At 37.9% G+C, this 23,663-nt stretch overlaps 1 protein-coding gene across 6 annotated transcripts in view; it reads right to left on the bottom strand.

Moving 5' to 3' along the window:
* Window positions 1-23,663, bottom strand: part of TRPC4 (transient receptor potential cation channel subfamily C member 4) — a 117,498-nt gene that overhangs the window by 5,699 nt on the left and 88,136 nt on the right. For 4 of the 6 annotated variants that reach the window (XM_024755468.1, XM_024755470.1, XM_024755471.1 and 1 more), the window contains 3 exons: window positions 18,523-18,836; window positions 11,399-11,594; window positions 7,559-7,753 (listed from right to left, as the gene is read on the bottom strand). In XM_024755468.1, the coding sequence (XP_024611236.1) occupies window positions 7,559-7,753; window positions 11,399-11,594; window positions 18,523-18,836 (705 nt within the window). Of the gene's footprint in view, window positions 1-7,543; window positions 7,754-11,398; window positions 11,595-18,522; window positions 18,837-23,663 lie in introns of all 6 variants that reach the window. The other 2 variants (XM_024755469.1, XM_024755472.1) reach the window with 2 other exon arrangements.

Raw genomic sequence — 23,663 nt, 5'->3', positions numbered from 1 at the left:
AATAAGAAATTCTTATTTAAGTGATAGGGTGAAGGGATGGTCCTGGTAAATATGGATAGATATAACACAAATTCTGTAGGCAGTTATTTTTGTTTTATTAAGACTTTATTATTTTTTAGAGCAATGCAAGATTCACAGCGAATTGTAGGGGATGGTACAGAAATTTCCCTTAAACCCTGTCGCCACACACTCTTAGCTTCTCCCACTATCCACATCCCCAACCAGAGTGGTGCATTTGTTACAACTGATGAACCTACAATGACACATCACTATCACCCAAAGTCCATAGTTACATTATGTTCACTCTTTGTGTTGTACATTCTATGGGTTCTGAATGGAAAGGAGGGGACAGTAAGAGTCCCAGGGGGACAGGGAATGTTGAGGGGAAACAGAGCTGGAGGCCTGCTGCTGGGGTGGGAGCATGACTAAGATTTCTAGCCTGGCTGCTGAGATGTTGGTGCTATTAGAAAAATAATAAAGAATTCAATTTGGGACATGCTGACAAAGGACATTAAGGTGGAGATGCCACTGTCTATTTTATATTTTGGGGGAAGGTTAGGACTAAAGAAAAAGATTTGAGGATTATATGCATAGGTACAAGAGTGGATACAATCACAAATCCACATTTCTTGGCATTGCTAAAGGGAAACCATCATGAACAATAAAATCTTCGATAAATTGTGAATATATCTATTAGGAATGCATAAAATATTCCTTTCATTTTAAATTAGCTTTCTTAGGCTAATACTAAAATTAATTTAATTATCTAAATTCTCAGAATCTACCAAAGGTCAAGGAACACAAGATCGGGTTTCAAATTTCAATACATGACGACTGACGTGTAGGCATTGAGAACAGACATGTTACTTATTAGAACCGAAGAGCTGGTCCAGTCTCATTGTCTCATTTATAAGCAAGGAAACCAAGGTCCACACAGTTGAGTGAGTAATGAAAATACTACAGTGTTCTAAAGGCAGTGCCAGTCCTAGAATCCCAGGCTAGAATTTACTCTTAACTCCTTGCTTTTTTGATCAAGTAGACACTAAGAGACATATAAGAACATCTGTTCTGCATCCCATGACTTTGCCTCTTTCTCCCAACACATCTTAGTTTGTGGGTCAGCATCCTTTCCAGACTGGATCCTCATTTATTTGAATAAAAATTAACCACAAAATGCATGGCATATGTTGTACTAGTTTCCTAGGGCTACCATGCAAAGTACCACAAAGTGGGTGGCTTAAAACAACAGAAATTTATTATCTCACACTTCTGGAGGCAGAAGTCTCGAATCAAGATGTTGGCAATTCCATGTTCCCTCTGAGACTCACAGTAGAATCCTGCCTTTCCTCTTCCTAGCTTCTAGTGGTATCTGTTAATCTCTGGTGCTCCTTGGCTTATGCCTGCACAATTTCAATATCTACTCCATCACCACATGACGTGCTTCCTGTGTTGCCAGGTCTTCAAATGTTCATGTCCTTATGAGGTCTCTCCTCCAATAGGAGCTCATCTTAACACATCACATCTGCAAAGACCCTGTTTCCAAATAAGATCATATTCTGAGGTGCTGGGGATTTTGAGTTCAAAGTATCTTTATGGGGGAGTAACAATTCAATCCATAATATATGCACTCTTTGCCATAAACATAATGATCATTTTTGGCAACCGGTGACATCGTTAAATATTTATAATAGAGCTGCCACTAACAATACCTCGTACGTTTGCAACCTCTTTGTTGGGTAAAGATCAGCTGCACTTCGAAAGGATTTACTCTCATAAGGGAATGCATTACATCTTATAACTCTCACTGGAAGTGACTAAGAACAGAATGGACCAATGTGTGTTTATAAAAGTAATATAATGAAGGACAGTTCATTAAAAAATACCTAAGTGGGTAAGAGGTATTTAATTTTTTCAAGCCATTCACATGTTAAACTTCGATTGATAAGTGATCTGCAATGACTAGGGGTTCTCTGTTTTTACTAAAAAGTAATGAACGAGGTAGAATTATAGCATGATAGACCTGGGTTAGGAATAAAGAATTTTCTGTGGATGAGTTCATGTTTACAGCGTTACTGAGAACTTTGTAGAATTGCATTTGGCAGCTTTTTCTAAAATAACTTGGGTTGATTTTCTGTTATGTTTAAGAAAAATGAGCCACGTGACTGATCAGGGACCTTCCTTCCCTAACTTGATGTCTAGGAAAAATATTTTGGAGGAAGACGTGCACTTTAAGATGGCAGTTTTCTCCACGAATTATATCGGAAGTCTGGCTCGGTTCTTTGGCAGGGTGGCTTTGAACGCAGGTGCCCTGGGCACACCTGCCCACCACATTAGCAGATCTCTCTCTTTGCAGGTTCCTCCTGCTTTGTTAGGACAAGACAATGGCAGTATTTGGATCACAGAACTAATGATAAAGGAAACGACCAACTAGTGAGAAGCCTTGCTGCCCAGAGGTAACCTCTCATTTCAATAGAAGTGTCAGGTTGCTTTAGAGCAGGAAGGGTTTTGCAGCTATGAAAGAAAGGGCTCTGGGGAATCCATGGTGGCATTTTGTCACTCTTTATTTCTCATTTTCCCGGGTCCAATATGTGGAATGTCAGGCTTACTCCATGTAGCTCGTTCCCTGCAGTCAATTGTCAGTGCCGTTTTCTCTCATTTCCACTCTGGTTTTGGTCTATCACTGATTTTAAGCCCATGAATTATGTCTTTTATTCTCTGCTTTGCTCAGTGAATCCCTGAAAGGGGGCAGCTTGCTGTGCTCTTCTTTTAAAAAAAACAAGTAAAAAGGCAAGGGGCCATTTCAGGATGTGATCCCTCTGTAAAGATTGTAGTTTGGCTCATTTATAGATGAATCTATACATATTGTTCTCTATAAACATACTTTCTAAGCATATAAAAATAAATGATATAAGAAGCTGAAGGTTGCCTTGTCAAAGCAAGTATTCAGGATCTCACTCTGGAAATAGCAAGAAGAAATTTGTTCCTCTAGATTCCCACTTAGGAAAGAAAATTTAATTGAAAGTTCCCATCAGCAAATCTTACAGCAATAAATTAAGGATTGAGAGGTACCCATGGATGGACACAGTCATATCTGTAAGATTTGTTGGTAGGCCTATGAAAAATCATGAAGATTAAGGGATGACACGTTTTGATAATTATAAAACATGAAGTCTGAAAGGCAAGTACTATTAGCATTTTTTCTTTAGTAATGATAGGTGATGTTAATCCATTCACTGCTCCTAATTCTCCTGCAGTGACTTAACTGAATGTATTTCTGTGGCAATGGTCAGGCATGAGTATCCCATCTGTGACCCCAGGGTTGAGTGATGCTCAGGGGCCCTAATAGAGATGGTGTTTCGTGTTCCCCTCGCTGTGTGCTCCAGAGAAAACGAGAAAGCGGAAAACATAAAACTAGAGGTTAAAACCATTCTTTTATGATTTTGTTAAAAGACCTGGTAGTTTTTTGGTTCAGTATATTACCCATTAACTTTAGCATTCTATTTGGAAACCTGGTCTATGGCATTAAAAATGACTGATATTAATTAAACACTGGCAGGATCTTATTGCTTTAAATTATCTAGACCTCTTGGACGACAAGTACAAACATTGGCTCTTACTTTAAAGAGCTGAGCTAGATACCAATGCTTTTTTTTAACAGGAATTTCTAATTAAAGTTACAGGCTGGAAGTGCTTGTTAAAATGGAAATTCCTGATGATTGTAAGACACACTAAAGTTTGAGAACCACTGTTTTAATACTGAGAAGAGTATTTGCTGATAAAATGTGTTTAAATTCTACAAGTAATATAAAAAACCAGAAGGCTATAAAATGTTGCTTATTTTATGATTGTACTTTCAATATGCTGCCTCTTTGGTGGGATTTTCATGATTTCGCAGAAACAAGGCATCTCTCCATCATGGGCTTGCTCCCGCAATAAAAGTGTTGTTTCAATAAAGCATTTCTGCTTCATTTCTGCCTTCTCCCATAAAGCGTTCCAAAGGAAAACTTAATTTACCTGGAATTCCCAGTCACCCATAAAAGGAAGTCCAAAGTTTAAAAAAAAAAAAAAGTTAATGAGTTTTCAGAGCTAGTCGTATCAGTTATTATCCATAAATCACAAGATAAGATCACCAATGTTGGGCTCCCAGACTGTGGCCAATCAGTAACCCTGAGAGCACTGGCTTCAGCTTTGCAGGGAGGGATCAACAGGGTAACATTCAGGCAGGTGCTGGTGACAAGAGTATGTGAAGCACAAGTGGGAAGGTTTAGAGAAAATGCCTCCAAGAAGGTATAAACTCTACCTCCAGGTCAGCTTTAATTTTCTTCTTCACAAATGTGAAGCAAGTTGGAATGAGAGCAGAAGGTAGGCCAGCCTGTTAAACAAGGGCTTTGGGATACAGGAATCTAAGAGGCAGCGGAAAACAGTGGTGGAATCTGCAAAAGCTGTTGAGAAAAATCAACAGGTGGACACACTACATGGAGGGTATCTTTGCAAGGTCATCAGAGTTTTCAGGGAAACAAGAGAGGGCAATGAAACGCACATGGGATGGGGAAACAAAAGACCCAAGTTTTTCCCCAGCTCTGTCACCTAAAACACTGCACAAGGTAAACAAGCTCTTTTTTAAAGGAAATAGTTGAGCTAAATGATTTCTAAGGTCCCTTTGAAGTGTCATGGCATCTTCTAAGCCGTGCCTTCGTTATACAAAGTGACTGCCAGTGGTACTTCAAAGTCACCTTTCAGTTAATGGATGTGTGTCTGTCTCCTTGTCTTCATCTGTCTACACGATGAACTATCAGGTCGATTCACCAAATTGAAATGAATTCACAGCACTCACTTTTGGAATTATTTTCTCATTTAACTCCTCCATTAATATTACAAACTTCTTCTTAATTTACTTTTTATTTACCTTACATTTTTCTTTGCAAATAATACATATTATTTATTTCCATCTAAAACCTAAATGTATAAAACTCAAGTAAGGGTATGCATACCACAATATGTCCTTCTCATTCTGGAAATGCAGTCTAGGTAAAAGGTAAATGTACAGCACTGAGTTTGATTAGGTTGGTGCTTTACCCAAGCCTCCACTGGCAGAGAAGAGGCAGGATTGAGAGTAGGAAGAGAATGGAGAAGAGAGAGGTGACTCACGATATTGATTTAGTTTGTCATAAATTCCCAAAGCATAAAAATATCCATTACCAAAGGTTAGTAAAATTTATATGGCTAGGGAAGAAGGAGTGATTTGAGGTCACAATTAATTGTGAATTACCTTTCTGTGCACCAGCTTGTATCAAAATATTCAAATTTAGAGACAGAGACATTAAAAAGAAACTTGTTTTTCTGACCAGGAATGTATAGAAAAGAAAGCTCTTTAAGTTATACCATTTACCCTTTGAATTACTGTTTTCATAGGAAAGCCCAAGTCAATGTTAAGCTCCTCTTTGCATGTAAGAAATGATGGTAATATACTCCTAAAAATATGTCAACAGTGGGAGGATTCTGGGGGACGGGAGAGAGAGTTGGAAGTCAAATTCTTAGAGTGGTCCTCCATTATTTTAGTGGCAGCACAGATGGCGCTCTTAAAATATTAGAGCAGGGCCCTATATTTTTTTTACAAGTTCCATGGCATCTTAAAACCCAAGATTCCTTCTGCTATTGCCTAAAATTAAAATATTAAAGACAAATTTCTTTTGCGTGTGGCTTTTATCTGGGTGCCCAGAAACTCTTTTTCAATTGAAATACTCCTATGAGAGAAAGCATAATAAGATAGTACTAATAATTAATATCTCTTCAAGGATTGATAAAATAAATTTCTTATGAATTTAAGAATAAGATGAGAGAAAGGACGAGTATATTGTGATATGGAAGGGAGTAAGCCAGAGTTCGGCATCTCTGCAATCTTTTCCCATTTATCTCAAGGAAAACATGAATTAATTCTCACACCGTTCTCATGGCCTCTTGCCTATAACTATACGGTAATGTTAAATATGTCATGTAACATGTATTATAGTAAGATGTTGTCATATCTGTGTCCCCCACGTTAAAAACAATACCCTCAAGGATGGAAACCATGCCTTCGTATATCTCCTCCCACCTCTAATTCCTAGCTCAGCTCCTGGCATGTGGAAAATGTACAGTAATTGCTTATTAAACCCAAATCATTATATTTATTTTATGAACATATTTTTTTAATAAATTGAACTTATTTTTTAAGAGGAAAATAAGACACTTGGAGTACAATAATTTTGCTGTAAGGTCAGTGATAAACTCTGTAAATTAATAGGAGGATTGCAAGGTAAGGCTTCACCATAATCTGACTTCCATTTCTAAGATCAGATAGACACCCAGTTTCCAAGTTCATGGAGTGACGGTTTCTAGGAAAGAATATAACTGCCTCTCCTAACTACACTCTGTTTGCTATACTCCCTTGCCAGTCAATTTCTCTTTAGAATTCGAATTGTTACAGAGATGACGGAACAATCAATGCCACTTTCAGGAGAGAAAGCCCCATCTGATAACAGTGCCTGGTGGGCAATGAAATTAATGAAAAAGAAGAATCACTAAGGGCATAACTAACAGTCATAAACTAAGTTAAATAAAATGAAAAATGAATTAATTTGTAATTAAATAACTGATATTACTTGATTCTAATATAAAGGCATATTAGAATACTTCCAAAGCAATTTCTCTGAGAAGGTCCAAGTGACTAATGAATGTTAGGGTATTAATTTCTAAAACATGAGAACTTTGAAAATTAGGAAATTGAGTGAGAAAGAAATGAAGAATGACAGGTCAGTGGTTTGGCTGGAACAAAGCCTTAAATCCATGCCTTTTCTGTTGGAGTTGCTTGAACTCTTGCTTTGCAATATGAAAGAAATGTCCCAGGGAAGTATAATCTTCCAGTATAACAGGGGCATGGCTCTGAACAGTCCTAATAGTTTTTACAAACACAACTTCTTGGCATTTAGTATAACTGGGAGTTAGAAGCAAAATGTTGAACAATTGAACATATTCTGAAATCACTGCACTTGGATATGGCACAGCATTTTCAAGTTATAATATTTGTTCAATCACTGAATTGAGAGATTTTTATCAAGCATTCTCCGCTCTGTGCAGGGGCCTAGGTTAGGCGCTAAGAATGTGAGGTATCTGAAACAGAACCTTTCCCTTACAATCCAGAGACAGAAACAGACAATGAGTCAGTCATGCCACAGGTTATAATTCTGAATAGAGCTAGAAATTAAGGTTCTAAGAGAGAATGTACTAGTTCTCCAAGCCTTGACTAGTGGGTTTGGAGAGGCCTGTGTACAGTGTGGTTCCTATTAAACTAACAGTGACCGCCCTCAGTGGAGGAAATGGGTTTGTGAAACCATAGTTAACCATGGTTAAGCAGGCGGTTTCTTAGACGCAGTAGCTGTGCAATAAGTGTGCACCGAATGCACCCAGTGAGAACAAAAAGAATAAAATGCCAATGTATTCAATAAGGAATACAAACATACCCAAGCACACATTTAAAAAAACCCAAACAAACAGTAATACCAACATGCTCTGTCCTTACCCCTATTGTTCCAAAACTTTCTGGCTTTCTTCTCATCTTTTTCTTGCACAGGTGTGTCCATATCCATTTGATCAGGTACCAGAGAGACTTGGGGCTTGGGATGACATTGAAGGGAGTAGGCAGGGTACCTCCTTCTTCAAAATAACTCATCCAAAGCTTTGTCCGAGCAAATTTCCATTCTATATCTGCATGGTCCTGAACAGGAAAACACGACAAGTGCTGACAGGTTTCTTAATTAATAAGGTGAGATGAACCTCACAGAGAGCCTGTAACCTGACTCTGAGTGGCTCTTGGAACGTTAATTAAATTGCCTGTAAAAACAACACTGACTCCCAGAGATGGTCACCTAAATTCAGACAGTGGCTTAGCCTGGAAAGGAGTCACAACTCTCTTGTCAGTTTTCATCCTTCCCACTTGCAGGAAACAGACATTTACAATAAATCCATGTTAAAGAGACTGCAGAGATTAGTTATGACTTGAAGATGACTCTTCATTTACTGCACTGTAGGCTTACATTAGCTCAGTTTCATTAGATTCTGGCCACAAGCAGGGCTTTAGGTCTTACCAAAGGCCTTGAAACCCTGCCTAGGTAGGTGCCCATGGCTCATACTTCTGGCGTTTCCAGTAAAAGTCTTACTTGGTATGTTTCCATTCGAATAACCTTGTCCACCTTTAGGCAACAGGCATAAACTCAGAGAGAAGTTCCTCTAAGAAATGTACAGTAGGGTATCTGACACAGCACTGAACCCTCACGTAACCTTGGCCAAATGGTACCAGGTGAGAGTATGGCTAGGGGTTGCCCACAAGCCTGAGGCATTCCCCCTAATTATTTATTAATAATTCTGTGTTGTTTGAATCTCCTGGAAAAACTAAGGAACATTTGTGGCAATTAGATATGGGGCAGCCAGTCTCTTCTTAAATTAGCCACAAATCTTATTTAAGCAGAAAATCTGGGAAGTAGGAGGTGGTAGAAACTAGGCATACATACAAATTCAAAATACTTCATTTTAACCCATTAATATTATAAAAAAACTCGAGTTTTAGAGTAGGAGAAATCAGAGTATACTTCATTCTAATCTTCCTAAATTGCTGTGTGCTGATGAATGCATATGTTGTTTATACATTCTCCTCTGAATAATATGGATTTTAGTCTAGACGCTGGACAGCTCGTGCTTTCAACACAAGTCACTGTATCTAGAAAATGCATGGTCTTCATTTTTGCTTAGCAAACGATCGATAGATGGACGTACAGAAGCTACAGCTTCCCCTTGTCTCTCCTCTCCCATTTCTACTTCCTTCCCTATCTTTCTTCCTAAACAGGCTTATAGATTCTGCATTAATGAAGGAAAGCAGATGTTGTTTGCTGCCGCCACGGAGAATGGGACTGAGTAGAATTAGCTTCAAGTAATAAAAAGGCAGCCCCGCAGGTGAAGTGTTGGCCTGTGCGTAGCTTCTGCTCTTTCTCATTCTCAGGGAGTCACAAGTTGAGGATTATCCTGACCTCAGTATGTTCTCTTACTGCTGTCACAAAGCAGACTCTTCCTTTGGGATTCTGAAAGGGTCTATAACAACATCTACAGTGGTTAGAAAAAATGAAGGTGAAAAGTTCCCGGCTGGGGCTTCCCTGGTGGCGCAGTGGTTGAGAGTCCGCCTGCCGATGCAGGGGACACGGGTTCGTGCCCCGGTCCGGGAAGATCCCACATGCCGCGGAGCGGCTGGGCCCGTGAGCCATGGCCGCTGAGCCTGCGCATCCGGAGCCTGTGCTCCGCAACGGGAGAGGCCACAGCAGTGAGAGGGCCGCGTACTGCAAAAAAAAAAAAGTTCCAGGCTGGTGATAACTATAATCACCTCTGCTACCCATCTTCTAACTCTTAGTTAATGTTTAAAGCTTAGCTTAGGTATTTCCTCTCTTAGGAGCCAGCCCTGACTCTCATCTATCTCAGCTGTCTCCTCTCCCCAGCCCATGTTACAGTCCTCTTTTCTGTGCTTTTATCACATTCTCCGATTCCTTTTCTCAATATTGAAATTATTTATTGAATTTTTGTCCATCCTATATTATTTTTTCTCGAGGGCAGGGACTTCGTTATTCTGGGTATCCCTAAAATCAAGCGTATGTCTGGCATATACTAGGTGCGCAATAAACATTTGATCTATGAACAAAAGAGTGAGAAGAAGGCTTTGAACATGGTCTGCATGATCGCTTTTGCCTTTCAACTGTTACATTTTCTTCTTCTTTCATGCTTTATCCTAGAGCTCTGAATGAAGGGTAGCAGGACAAAAAGAGAGAGACCTCAGGGTAAATTTTGCTATTGTGGCACAGGTGAAAATCAAATACTTGGCATGTTCATGCTCCAAGGAGGCATCACATGCAGGATGTTGGGGGTACACCTGTCTCAGGTGCTCAGTGCCTGCTCTCCTCTCAAGTAGCTTTAGAGTTTGGGCTAAACAAGAATAGAAATTTGAAGATCGTTCTCATTTCTACAAGTCACCTAGAAAGACACACCCCACACAGGAGCAAAAAGAAAATATTACACGGTTCCTGAATAACGTTCTCTTCTTGATGAAATTGATACATTTAATGTTTTATAGGATCCAAATTGTATATACAATTTCTCTGTATATAGCTTGATAATTAGAGGCTTTCTAATATTTTTGGAAGGGTGGTCTGGAAAACAGAATCCACATTTAGCAAATGTGTTGACTACAGGAACACAGGACTTCTGAAACAAATATACATATATATTTATGGACTATCTAAAAAGTTGAAGATTTGTGAGATGCTTAAGTGAAGTTCCACAAACTCAGATATTCACCCGCAACTCCTAGGACCTAAGTATATTTAGTGGGAATACTCTAGTCTTGGAATCAGTAAATAAAAATCATTTCTTCTTATGTTTCATGCAGCTTTTCATCTGTGACAGGTGTCTTGCTTCCATAAAGACAGTATAATTAAAATTAGGAGTGCCGCTTCTCAAAATAACAATAATAATACCCCAGAGGATTAGCAATAGATCCAAAGATGCAATATAATTGCAGTTATTTATGGAGTAAATGGGCAGCCTGTAATGATTCTTATAAAAAGCTACTTGTCTAAAGTATACATAAGAAAGACTTAAGAAATATATTTCATTCCAGTATGGGTTTGCTTTGTCACTATTGCTAATGGCCATAGACACAGATCACTAGTAAGCAAGTTGTAGGGGATAAAGGACTTCGCCGTTCTTGTTCATTGCCATATTTCTAGTTCTTAGGACAGTACCTGGCAACAGAGTAAGCATTTAATAAGAATTTATTGAATGAATGAATGAATAAATAAGCTAAGTTGTTTGGATTCTAGAGTCTCAAATAAACACATATGGTACTGTATATTCTGCTACAGCATTCAGGGTTACTCCTCTCTGACTTTTGTCTGGGCTTTAAGAAACTGAAAATCCTGTCCTTTTTCACTGTGACTCCTCTCTGGGCTAGCTCTTGTATTTTGCCAAGCTAGCATGAGTTTGCTTATATCAAGATTGTAGATTAGATGGTCAGAGACAATGTAAAACCCAAAGGGCACTTCATAGAGATGAGTTGCCTGTTCATAATCCATACCTCACCTACTGTTTGACACAGCCAGTGACTGCCTGGTAGGATAGATTTAGTATAATCATCTGTAATATGAAAAAACTAAAATAGTATGTAGCCAAGTAGGGTAATAGTGCTTAGAAATACCAAATTAACCATTTACATTATAATTCTGGTTCGTCTCATCAATAGCAATTATAGATTGTATTTCCTATGGTAATAGGATGGAGTATAGCTAGGAACGACACATTCTAGGGGGCAAGTTACTCAACTTACAGCAATAAGTTGGTAAGAATTATTCATCATAGCTATTAACATGTTAAGTAGGACAACCAGAGAGATGATGTTGTACGTCCCAAACATGGTGGCACCAACAAACTCGGTGAATTCATGCTGTGCTTTGACATTGGTCACATATAAGTTGATGAGCCCAAATATTGACCAAAACAGGGACTGGAGTGTCTCAAATAACCTAGAATAAAGATAAAATGACATTAATGGCTACATTAATAGAACCATTATACAATAAGATAGAATGATAGAACATGATTACTATGAGGTTATAGTTGATTAATTTAAAAGTAAACTTAATTAAAAAATTAAAGAAAATTGTTTCCTTATACTAGCACAAATGTGTACTTAATTTTCTCAAAAGCTTTGAAAACTATTTAGTTTCCTGGCCAGTGACGACAAATCGGACCCACAGCATGTTTTTGTATAGTCATTGAGTTAAGAATGGTTTTTACTTTTTCAAAGGGTCGGAAAGAAAAAAAGAAGAGTGATATTTTGTGACATGTGAAAATTATATAAATTCATATTTCAACGCACATAAAGTTTTATTGAAATACAACCATGCCAGTTCACTTATACACTGTCTATGGTTTCTTTTGTGTTACAATGGCAGCAGTGAGTAGTTGCAACACAGAACATACGGCCCACAAAGCCTAAAATATTTACTACCTGTCCTTTTCATAACAAGTTTGCAAACCTGTGTCCCAGGGCACCGAGTGACAGTTAATAAATAATAAATCTGCAGGCTTAGTCTTTAAAAAATGTAAGTTCTTTTACCTGATTTTCCTTTTTGATTATAGAAGGATTAAAAATAATGTTATCATTATGGATTTCCACATTTACAATTAAAATTGCAGAGTGAATCCTGTATGATGACAAAATGTCTCAGAATGCTCAGATAATAAGATTTGCTATTTTTTATATATCAGGGAACATTTTCTTCATTACTTAACTTACTCCAAAAATGGAATAAGATGAAGAGTGTCTGAACCCAAATGAAGAATTGTTTCAGTAGGACCATTATAACACCTTAATGTAATAAAAAGACAATGGAACTCTTATATTCTTTGAGAAATGGTTTAAAAAATACTATATTTAAATTATGTTGTGAAAACAAAAGCACAAAGTATCTTATACGTGGCATGACGACTAAGGAGGTGGGATTTCAGTGGTCAAGTGCCCCAAGGAGAGCAAATTCATATGAGGCCAGTGGACAGTGGTATGACCTGATGTGAAAAGATGAGCTTAGACTATCAGATTTCCTCTCTGTGAAAGTTTACCTTAGAGAACGAGGTAGTTGTTAAAAAGTACTGAAATGACAGGAGTTATGATGTAGAATTAGGATCACTGGAATTATGAGAAGCCAAAGGTTTGAGACAGCACAAGCTAAGAAACGGAGAATTGAGAATAAATAAGCCAGATAATAAGTAAACCTTGAAGAGAATACACATGGAGTAGCTAAGTCATATTGATATCGGTTCTCAGAGGAAAAAAGTCCCATGGTCCAGCTCTACATCAACTGCTGCTCTTCTCGAAGCCAGGTCTTGCTCTAGGCTCTGTCCTTGCTAAGATCAACCCTTGCTCAGAGAATCAAAGGGCTGGATTCTTATACCAAACTCCTGTTACTTAAAACAATCCATGAATTTCTGATCAGTATGACAAGGAGAATCTAACTAAGGATGCCTTAATTGGTGTTCAGGATTTCTTTTCTTAAATTAATTGGTTTTTTTTTAAGTAAGCCATTTCATATTTTTAATTGTATAATAAAATTTTAGTTATAGAATATGAAATGTAATGGTTTCTTTACTGAATTATTTTGCTAGGGCTGTTCAACTCTCAATGGGGCAAATTATCATAAAGGTTTCAATGTGATCAACCTCAATCAGACCTTGACTTGCCGGCAGGGATGTACTTTGTGAAGAGTTCACCTGCTGTCCTTTCTCCACTGTACATCCCTGCCTCCTTTATCAAAGATAATCACCATATATTCTTAAAGGACAACCAGATGTCAGATTCTAACAATATCAGGGAAAGTTTAATATAATTCATTGGCCTCAGACAAAGGTCACTAGAAGGTATTCTTTGAAAACTTTCTCAGAAAAAAAGTAAATTTGACCCAAGGCCATGAGTTCTTTATTTTCAGTAGCTTTAGGGAGAATTTCTAAGATTAATGACAGTGTCATTGGATTCAATGTGAAATGATTTTGTTCTTCCTTTCTAAATAGTGTATATTCTCACTGTGAATATACAAATATAATTCAACTGGTTTTTCCCTGACCTCAATAGCAGTTCAGAGAGAGAGGAGAAGTTACATGAGTGATATAATAAATTATATAAAATGTTGCCACATAAATCCCATAACAGTTACTTTTCTAAATGTTCAAATAAAAAAGTGATGTAGAGTAAATGGATTGTTATGGTTGAATAATTCTGATTTTCTTCTACCTAAATAAGAAATACCTATCATTAGGATATTAGCAGACCCTTTGGCAAAACATTTATTTGCATATTTAATTAAAATTTGAAAATAAGAAAATTCAAAACAAGATGACATTTTATGATTAACTCTGAATTTCATTCTTATTTTTATTTTCTTTTCATTTTTTCAGCTGAATGAATCAGAAGTAAGATTTTCAGAATAGTTCCACTTAACCAAAATATATTTACTTTTAGATGAATCAAGACCCTGTTATCAAGACACTGGTGTTTCTTTTCTTAGCTAATTATTCTTTTATTACATGGCTTAAAAAATCAATATGTTAATATTTCAAAGCCATTGTTTCTAAAACTGTTTTCATAATTATTGATAACAACATTGCCCACAGATTGAAGGGCTGTTAGCATTAGCTGTATCACATTTTAGATTAACGTTATGTGGCAACTATTTCCCTAATTCTATGGAAAGATAAGGACAGAGAGCTTTCCAGGATAATGGCACCCTTAATTAAATCACACTTTGCATAGAATCTTGGTTAGAGACTAAGACCTGCAACTTCTACAGCGTTGCCATCCTAAAGATGTCTCTTGTTTCTTGAGGCTATTTTTCAATTTCTACTTTTAAAAATGAGCTTATTCCCCAGTTAAATACTTACAACTACAGAAAGAGAACAGGTAAAAAGGTCATGTATTTCACAGTTGTGTTTTCCTCTATCCTTTGAGATGAAATCGATGAGGAAACATAAGTTAATACAAGAGATCTGACTGTTTTATTCTGAGTTTATAAGGAATTAAGAATAGTAAAACAAAGTACGACTTCAGCTGGCCAGTTTCAATTATCAGAAATACAGCTCCAATCAACATAAAAGGCATTTTCTTAATGAGAAAATATCTATCACAAGGTCCATGCCTCTGTATTCATAAGACAGCCCCTTACCCAGAGACTATTGGTTTAAAATTCTATGCAGAATAATTTCAGTGATTAAATATTTGGTTTCTTTTAGTAACATGTAGTTCTTCCCATGTCAAAGAGAAAACAACCTGGAAGCATTAAAGGGGCAGGAAGAAGTGTCCACTTGCTGGTGGGAAAATGCACAGAGAGCCATAGAAGACAGATCACAGTCTGTTCCCACTGGGAGCTCACAGTCAGGAAGGGATCAGGAAGGCATCTTGGAAAAGGTACATCTGAGATAAGTTTTGGGACACAAAATCGAACTTTTCCAAGTGAGAGGGCAGAACAAGAGCATTCTGGGATGAGAGAAGAATAAGACATATTTAGGGATTGATAACCTATTAGAAAATGCTGAAGAATAAAGTGTTATTGGGGAATGGAGAAAGATGAAGCTAAAAAAGCAAGCAAGGGGCAGATCATTGAAGGACCTGGTATGTCAAGCTAAGAAATTTGACTGTATCCAATAAGGAACGAGAAACCATTTAGGTATTTTAAATAGAGGAGTGTCAAGATTTTGGCTTAGAAAGATCATTCAGGCAACAGGATGCAAGACGTATCAAGGAAGGCAGGGACCAGGGGTAGAGGGCCTTAGATTTAGGCAGGGTCAGCGAGCAAGGGAGGATGGCCCCGAGACAATAAAGAGCCGTAGTAGACATTTATTGACTGACTGCACGTGGAGGGGGTGCGGGGAAAGAGGGATCTCGTATAAAACACAAGTTTTTGATTTAAGTATCTGAATGGGTTGTGGCAGCATTGACTAAGAAAGGGATTGGAGGAGGAGGAATTTAAAAAGTTGTGAAAGAGACTCTGATGAGTTTTCTCTGATTGGGTTTAAATGTTTAGGAGATTTGCATGGAGAGGCATTCAAAAGACAGTTGGACTTACAGATCTTGGGGAGAGAGGCCGATGCTAGTGATATAAATTGAATATAGGAGTCATCTCTTAGACATCTTGGATAGGGCCAAATCCATCAGATGAGTTTTCACAGAGATATTGGAACAGGGCCAGAGGATAGTTACTAAGGCAGATCTCTATTTAAAAGCAATCACTGAAATATAATTATTAGAGAACCAGGAGAAAGATTAGAAAAGTAAGAGATAAAGTATTAAAACATAGTAATATTAAAAGTAAAGGAGGGCAAGATTTTAAAAATGAAGGTGTTAAACAGGGTCAAATTATACAGTTTAAATAGGATACAAAGAGATAAACGTCCATTGATAGTAGTGATATGGAGCCTCCAGCTATTTTCTAGAGCAACAACAAGGTATCTTGTTTAGGCTTCTTTTCAGGGTTGCTTGGATGAGAGGAAGGAGAGAGACAGGAGTAGCAGCCAATGAGAAACAGAGCTCAGAGTTTCAGCAGACATTTGTGCCCAGGCTGGAAGGAGTTATAGGGAGGAGCCATGTGAAGACAGGTAAGGAAACACTAGATACTACTACTAATAAAAAGAAGTGCAGTGGATAACATCTTTTATCACATTATATGACAAGCACTGTATTAGGTACTTTACATTAATTTTTTTTTAATTTTCATAGGGAAGACATGAGATGGGGTAATAAAAAGAAAAGGTTGAAATTTGTGCAAGTTACAGAGTTATAAAAAGAAGAAGATATAACTGCAAGCAACAAGTCGTACTAGCAGTTACTCTTTGTGAGTAACTTTGAACAAAAACAATTTGTTGCTTGCAGGTTTACATTCCATTATCTGGAAGAGAATTCAAGTAGAACACCTGGTTTATTTGCACTGAATGATTTGGACCCATAATATTGGAGTGATATGCAGTTATCTGTTGCTTTTCATGGTAATAGAGAAAACCATTGGTAAGGATACACTAAAAGAATACATAATCCAAGCAATTCAACGTGTTTGCTTTTAGAATAAAATTTATATTAAATATTTTGCATCAGATTCTCTAGCCATATTCTTTTGAGACAGATGTTAAAATTAGCTCACAATATGTCAGCATTTACCACAAAACCAGTAACAGGACAAGGGGATTCCTGAGAATCTCACGCATCATAAATTAGGATGGGGTTAGATAGAACCTTGTTAACGACAGATGAATCATATGTCTGAGAAGGGGTTGGGGCTTGGAACCTGAGCTGTTCCCTGAATTAAAGAAGACCTGAGGAGGGAACTCAGTTCTAGGGGCCCTGTGGAAGTTCTCTGGAAGACAAAGCATGATCAGAAGGGTGTGACCACAAATGTCAACAGGGCGGTCTTGGCAAGTAGTTGCACCAGGGCACATAGTACAAAGTAACGAGGGGGTTGTGAAAGATGGAGCATGCCACATGGCTGTCCATCAGAAATCCAGGAGGCCAGTCAGCAGACAGGCACCATCCAGGAACTTTGTTAGAGGCAGAATTTGAGTCTAAGAAGGGGGAGGTTGGTGGGATCTACTACTGTGCATCCCTAGTCCCCGTTGCCAGGAGCAAATTGCCAAGTCAAGGATCACGAGCGAGTGGAGAAAGGCAAGTTCTGATATCAAAACTGAGACACAATCCAAGGCTATTCCTCACCAGGCTATTGCTGCAAGGGATTTCACTGAATCCCTCCTGAACTGGGTGAGAAAAGAGCATGAGGAAGATGACAAGGCTGGGTGAACTGGTCGGGCTGGAGAACTGCTCAAGTCCAGGAGAATAAAGGGGCTGGAGCAAGGGATAGAGTGACAAGGAGAAGCTGAGATGACTTTTTGTTTTCTTTATGATTCATGGTTTGTATCAAATCGATTTCTGAATGGATTTGAGGCAGCTAAGATTCTGATGAAAACTTACGTGCAAATAATCAGATGTTAATGAAGTTAAATGGGTTTTAAATACTGGGATCAAAGGGAAAACAGATACAGAATTGAGTTAACAAGATTATTTTAACCAAAAGTGATTTAGTTTACAGGGCGTTATTGATTTCCTCCCTCTGGAGGAACTACTGTACTCTCTCAGATTTCATAAAGTTCTAGAAGGGCTGATGAACGGCCAGCCGACTTTCAGAGTCATCTACACAATCACTATGTGTTCACACACGTGGTTACTGTGGAGAGGAAAATCACCTCGCTTCTTAATTCAGCTGCCAATTCACTGTTTATCATAGTGGGAAGGAAATGGACACAGGCAAGTAGAGGGGTTTTCTATCAGAACTGTGTGAGCACGAAACACCGTGGCCATGAACCTGGGCTGTCGGCATGCCCGACTGTGAGAATTACCAGAGCTTGACACCGAACAAGACCTGATACTCCTCAGCTGTAAGGGCACAGAGGGTTATATGTACATCATAATCATGGCTTAGGTTAGCCTGAGGTCTCTATTTTGGACTATTTCTCCATGCTCAGATTTTTGCGTAGGGAACCCGAGAATAAAAGAGACATGTGAGGGAACTTTAGTATCTGGAAAACACCTAAGGAAAGATTGAAAAGCATTTGGATTTTCTTCCATGATTGGTTTTCCATATATTCTATCTCTTACTGTGCTTGTAAGCTATCACTAGGCACAAGTTTCTTTCTATTCCACATTTTGAAACAGTATACATAAACTGTCTTTTATAGGAGGTCATTTAAAAAGAAAAGACCATTTTACTAAAACTTAAAATAAATGTACTGGATATTTCTGTTTTCCACACTAAGCACAACTTTTCTTTGCAACCACTTGTCACGGTTCAAATTCGAAATGTAATACCCTCTATATTCTGCCCAACGTTCCCAATAGAAAAAAAAGTCTGCGAGACTTACGTTGAAAATGCATTATTCTGCTTTTCACATCGTATGCCTTTGCAGCTTAACCCTTTCGTTTCTTCGTAATAGAAGTACAATTGATTTAGGCCATTGGCAAATGCTAGCAACACAAGGCAGTAGATGAATAGAAACTTCAAAATGTCCAGGAGCATTCTTCCCAGAGATATTTGCAGAGGCCCCAGGTGAGAATTTGCAGTAAACAGTGAGATCAGTCGCAGGGAACTGAATATATTTGCAATAGCAAATAGAGCTTCAGCCACTAGCGTGGGATGCCACATGTCCCAAGACTCTCGTGGATTGAGAGCACTGTACTGGAGAGAAGAGAGACAAAGGGGAATAAAATGTGAAACAAACACATACATAGAAATATGTCAGTCTCGGGACAGGATGATTTTTCAGACAGCTTCGGCACCACGGCAGCCTACTGGCAGGAAGCTGATGTTCTCCATGATGGTGGCAGCAATTCTAATCTACAGAAAAATAAGAATTTCCTAAAGGAATTTATAATTGTTGAGCTTCAGTCAAAGTGACCTCCCGGATCTGTCCTTGTCATTTGTAGTATTTGCTAATCTGTGAATTACATCTGTCCTTGATCTTTCCAATGGGACTTTTAAAAAAGAAAAGGAAAATGTTACATAGGAAAAGATAGACTGTTTTATCTTGGGAAGAAATGGCAATTTCATAATTATAACAAAGAAAACTACATTTTAAAGGAAAACTGCTACATTTTGAACAAAATCAATGGCTTTGCTTACTATGTTTGACACACTTGCCTATTCTAGAGGAATGCATGCTGGATACAAATTACATATAAATGAATGGAAGTAGTGGTCTGTTGCCTTGGATATAGTAATGACTAACGTGGGTATGACGATTCATATTTTGTATCTGTTATATCCTAACTGTACATAAAACCTAAACTGGAAATCATCCTAGCAGTCAATGAATTGCTAATTTTTAATATTTCATGTGTAGAAAGTGTGATATTTGTCTGAACATTCCCTAATTAGATAAAATATGTGATTTGAGAAAAATATTTGCTACATTAAACTTTGACCAGCAATTATTTTAAAAGTATGATTTAATTAAAATGTCAGCTTTGAACTATCTTGATACTGGGCTATATAAAGAGCACAGTGAAATTTATCCCTTGTAGTCTTGAGGTAAATCTGTACCCCTACAAGAAAAAAGGTCAAATACACTCTTTGAAATATTACATTGTGAACATCTATTATTACACCTGTATAAGAACTGAACAAGTTAAATTCTCTTCTTCATATATATCACTAAAAATACATCTAGACAATTGCACTTTTTTCCTAATGATCATGTAAGGAAAAGAAATTTACTTCTGTATGAGTCTCTCAGAATATTTCCATTCTTTTTATATTGCATTTTATACCAAAGACCTTTACAAATGTTAATTAATTCTCTTGAAGCTAATAGATGGTATTTTTAAAATCTCCTTGGGGAGAAAATACATCACAAGCTCTTGATTTTGTTCAACACTCAGACTCCTGCTTGAGTGACAATTTAAAACAATCAAGTTTGAACTAGAAGGAAATTATTTTCTATTTTTGAATCCTCATAACCGTTCTTGAACATTCCCATGCATAGCTTCAGCATAAAATAGCTAATGATTGAAGATACAGAAAAAATTTTTAATTTAAGATTTTTATTCATTATAATGAGTATCGGAGTGACAGGTTGTGGTATCAAACACCACCTAAATCTCTCCACTCCCCTCCCCCGGTATATTATGCCACCTTTTCCTTCAAAGATTACGATAACATTCACCTTCCTTTTTTCACTTCTCTTGAAAGACACACATATTTTAGTAGAGAGTATTTACCCTTCTGTTGATGGCTAATTACATATTTCTCCTCTCTGTCTGTCTCTTTCTCTCTTTCTTACTTAATATGGCTTAGGACCATATCTCAAAATGTACAAAACACTAAACAGTAAGCATTCTTAAGGATGTAATTGTTTTCTTGGAATTTCTCCCCACATTTAACACAATGTCCTGCATGTAACAGGTGCTCAAGAGACATTTTATCCCATCAAGTATTCATGCATAGTCCAGTGAGGATGACAGGGACAGCTAATTATAATAAAAATGCTCTAAGAGATTAACACAAATTGCTGTGGGAATAGAGAAGAGAAAGTGATACAGTCTGTCTGGGGCTGCTGGGGCTGGCAATGCATAGAGATTACATGTTGCTCAAGCTCTAAGGGTCCCTCTATGTTATTGAATCTGGTGGAGATGCTGTTCCTTGTTCTACTTCTCACAGCCAGTTTGCGGCAGTTGGATGTAGAATCCATCGTCACGTGGTCACTGACCCCAGCTCTACTTTTGGCTTACTAAACTTTAGAACCCTTCTTAGCAACTGCTTTCAGCTGGAACTTGCAAAATCATAAGAGGAACATTTCCCATTTTACAAATCAGAGATGCTAGTTTCTGCCCCAGTATAATTACCCAAGGCCGTTTCAGAGTCCAGCACTTCTGGTAATTGTTGGGAAACAATGCTATGTAAATATGTTCACATCTATGCGTGGCCGGGGCTTGCTGAGAAATATATTGTATTGGGGTTAAAGGATGTTTGAATGGCAAATGAGTCTTGGAAATTAAAGACAGAGACCTCCTGAGAGATTTAGAAATATCTCCCCTGGAGCCATCTGCTTACAGTCTAAGGATAATGATAATTCTAAGGGACCTTTGCCTCCCCAGAGAGAATTTGTTTTCTTTAGAAAGTTAAGGTCTTTCTCTTTTCTTCTCCAGGGGGAAGATGGGCAGCGGGCACAGCTGCACTATATAAGCTCTGAGATGCATCATTTCCCAGTTCCTCTCCTGTGGTACAAACTCATGGATGTGAAGGGCACATCTGGCTCTCATCGGTCGCCCTCTGGAGGCTTAGAGCACAGAGATCCAATGCCAAGATTCTCATGTAAGTAAATAATTTGTCTGTTCTCTGACCCAGAAACCTTGTTTCCTGTTAATCAATGGAGATATGAACCTTTAGAAATTATCTCTTGATTATACTCTTTTAACCTTACTTTTTAATTTTTCTTCTACCATTCACATCTATGTATATTTAGCTTAGGTTTTTAAATATAGGCATTATTTTACAAAAGGAATTCTAAAAATTCTTACATACCATACTGTTCTGTGAATTTGTAGAGAAAAATGGTAATTCTTCAGTGATTAAATGTATTTCCCACATAGAAAGGACAGCCTCTTCAATAAATGGTGCTGGGAAAACTGGACAGGTACATGTAAAAGTATGAGATTAGATCACTCCCTAACACCATACACAAAAATAAGCTCAAAATGGATTAAAGACCTAAATGTAAAGCCAGAAACTATCAAACTCTTAGAAGAAAACATAGGAAGAACACTCTATGACATAAATCACAGCAAGATCCTTTCTGACCCACCTCCTAGAGGAATGGAAATAAAAACAAAAATAAACAAATGGGCCCTAATGAAACTTCAAAGCTTTTGCACAGCAAAGGAAACCATAACCAAGACCAAAAGACAACCCTCAGAATGGGAGAAAACATTTGCAAATGAAGCAACTGACAAAGGATTAATCTCCAAAATTTACAAGCAGCTCATGCAGCTCAATAACAAAAAAACAAACAACCCCATCCAAAAATGGGCAGAAGACCTAAATAGACATTTCTCCAAAGAAGATATACAGAATGCCAACAAACACATGAAAGAATGCTCAACATCATTAATCATTAGAGAAATGCAAATCAAAACTACAATGAGATATCATCTCACACCAGTCAGAATGGCCATCATCAAAAAATCTAGAAACAATAAATGCTGGAGAGGGTGTGGAGAAAAGGGGACACTCTTGCACTGCTGGTGGGAATGTGAATTGGTTCAGCCACTGTGGAGAACAGTATGGAGGTTCCTTAAAAAACTACAAATAGAATTACCATATGACCCAGCAATCCCACTACTTGGCATATACCCTGAGAAAACCAAAATTCAAAAAGAGTCATGTACCAAAATGTTCATTGCAGCTCTATTTACAATAGCCAGGACATGGAAACAACCTAAGCGCCCATCATCGGATGAATGGATAAAGAAGATGTGGCACATATACACAATGGAATATTACTCAGCCTTAAAAAGAAATGAAATTGAGCTATTTGTAATGAGATGGATAGACCTAGAGTCTGTCATACAGAGTGAAGTAAGTCAGAAAGAAAAAGACAAATACCGTATGCTAACACATATATATGGAATTTAAGGGAAAAAAATGTCATGAAGAACCTAGGGGTAAGATAGGAATAAAGACGCAGACCTACTGGAGAACGGACTTGAGGATATGGGGAGGGGGAAGGGTGAGTTTTGACAGGGCGAGAGAGAGTCATGGACATATACACACTAACAAACGTAGTAAGGTAGATAGCTAGGGGGAAGCAGCCGCAAGGCACAGGGATATTAGCTCGGTGCTTTGTGACAGCCTGGAAGGGTGGGATGGGGAGAGTGGGAGGGAGGGAGACGCAAGAGGGAAGACATATGGGAACATATGTATATGTATAGCTGATTCACTTTGTTATAAAGCAGAAACTAACACCCCATTGTAAAGCAATTATACCCCAATAAAGATGTTTAAAAAAATAAAATAAAATACAAAAAAAAAAAATGTATTTCCCACAGCTATCGTTAGAACTGAAAAGATTAACTCTAATTTTAAAGTTTTCTTTGGCTCTATTTTCTAAAAACTATTCGCAAAATCTATATTCATGTTTCATCTTTACATGTTTGCCTCAAGCCATAGTGGTGGTTCTTCTCAGTATCCTTTGCAGGCCCTTCTTCCTCACTTTCCCCTTAAACGTTGACTTTGCTTTTCAAACTCCTCTTCTCATTCTGTCTATTCTCCCTGGATGTTGCCTGTGATTTCAACTGTCATTTACATGCTGGTGACTCCCGATTCCACATCTCCTGCCCAGAAATTGCACCTTTACAATCATAGTTTATATTCTCCTGCCTCTTGACTTCTCCTCTTAGAAATCTCACAGGTGTCTCCAACTCACAGGCCAGAATCGAAACGCATCACGTTTTCATCCTCAAGCTCCTTCTCGGTTTATGCTTTCTCGTCTCAGTGAACGGCAGCCAA

Source organism: Neophocaena asiaeorientalis, unplaced genomic scaffold, assembly GCF_003031525.2.
Source record: "Neophocaena asiaeorientalis asiaeorientalis breed wild unplaced genomic scaffold, Neophocaena_asiaeorientalis_V1.1 scaffold59, whole genome shotgun sequence".
Taxonomy (NCBI): Eukaryota; Metazoa; Chordata; class Mammalia; order Artiodactyla; family Phocoenidae; genus Neophocaena; species Neophocaena asiaeorientalis.
Note: the sequence above shows the minus strand (reverse complement) of the source record. Positions and strands in the feature narration are given on the sequence as shown.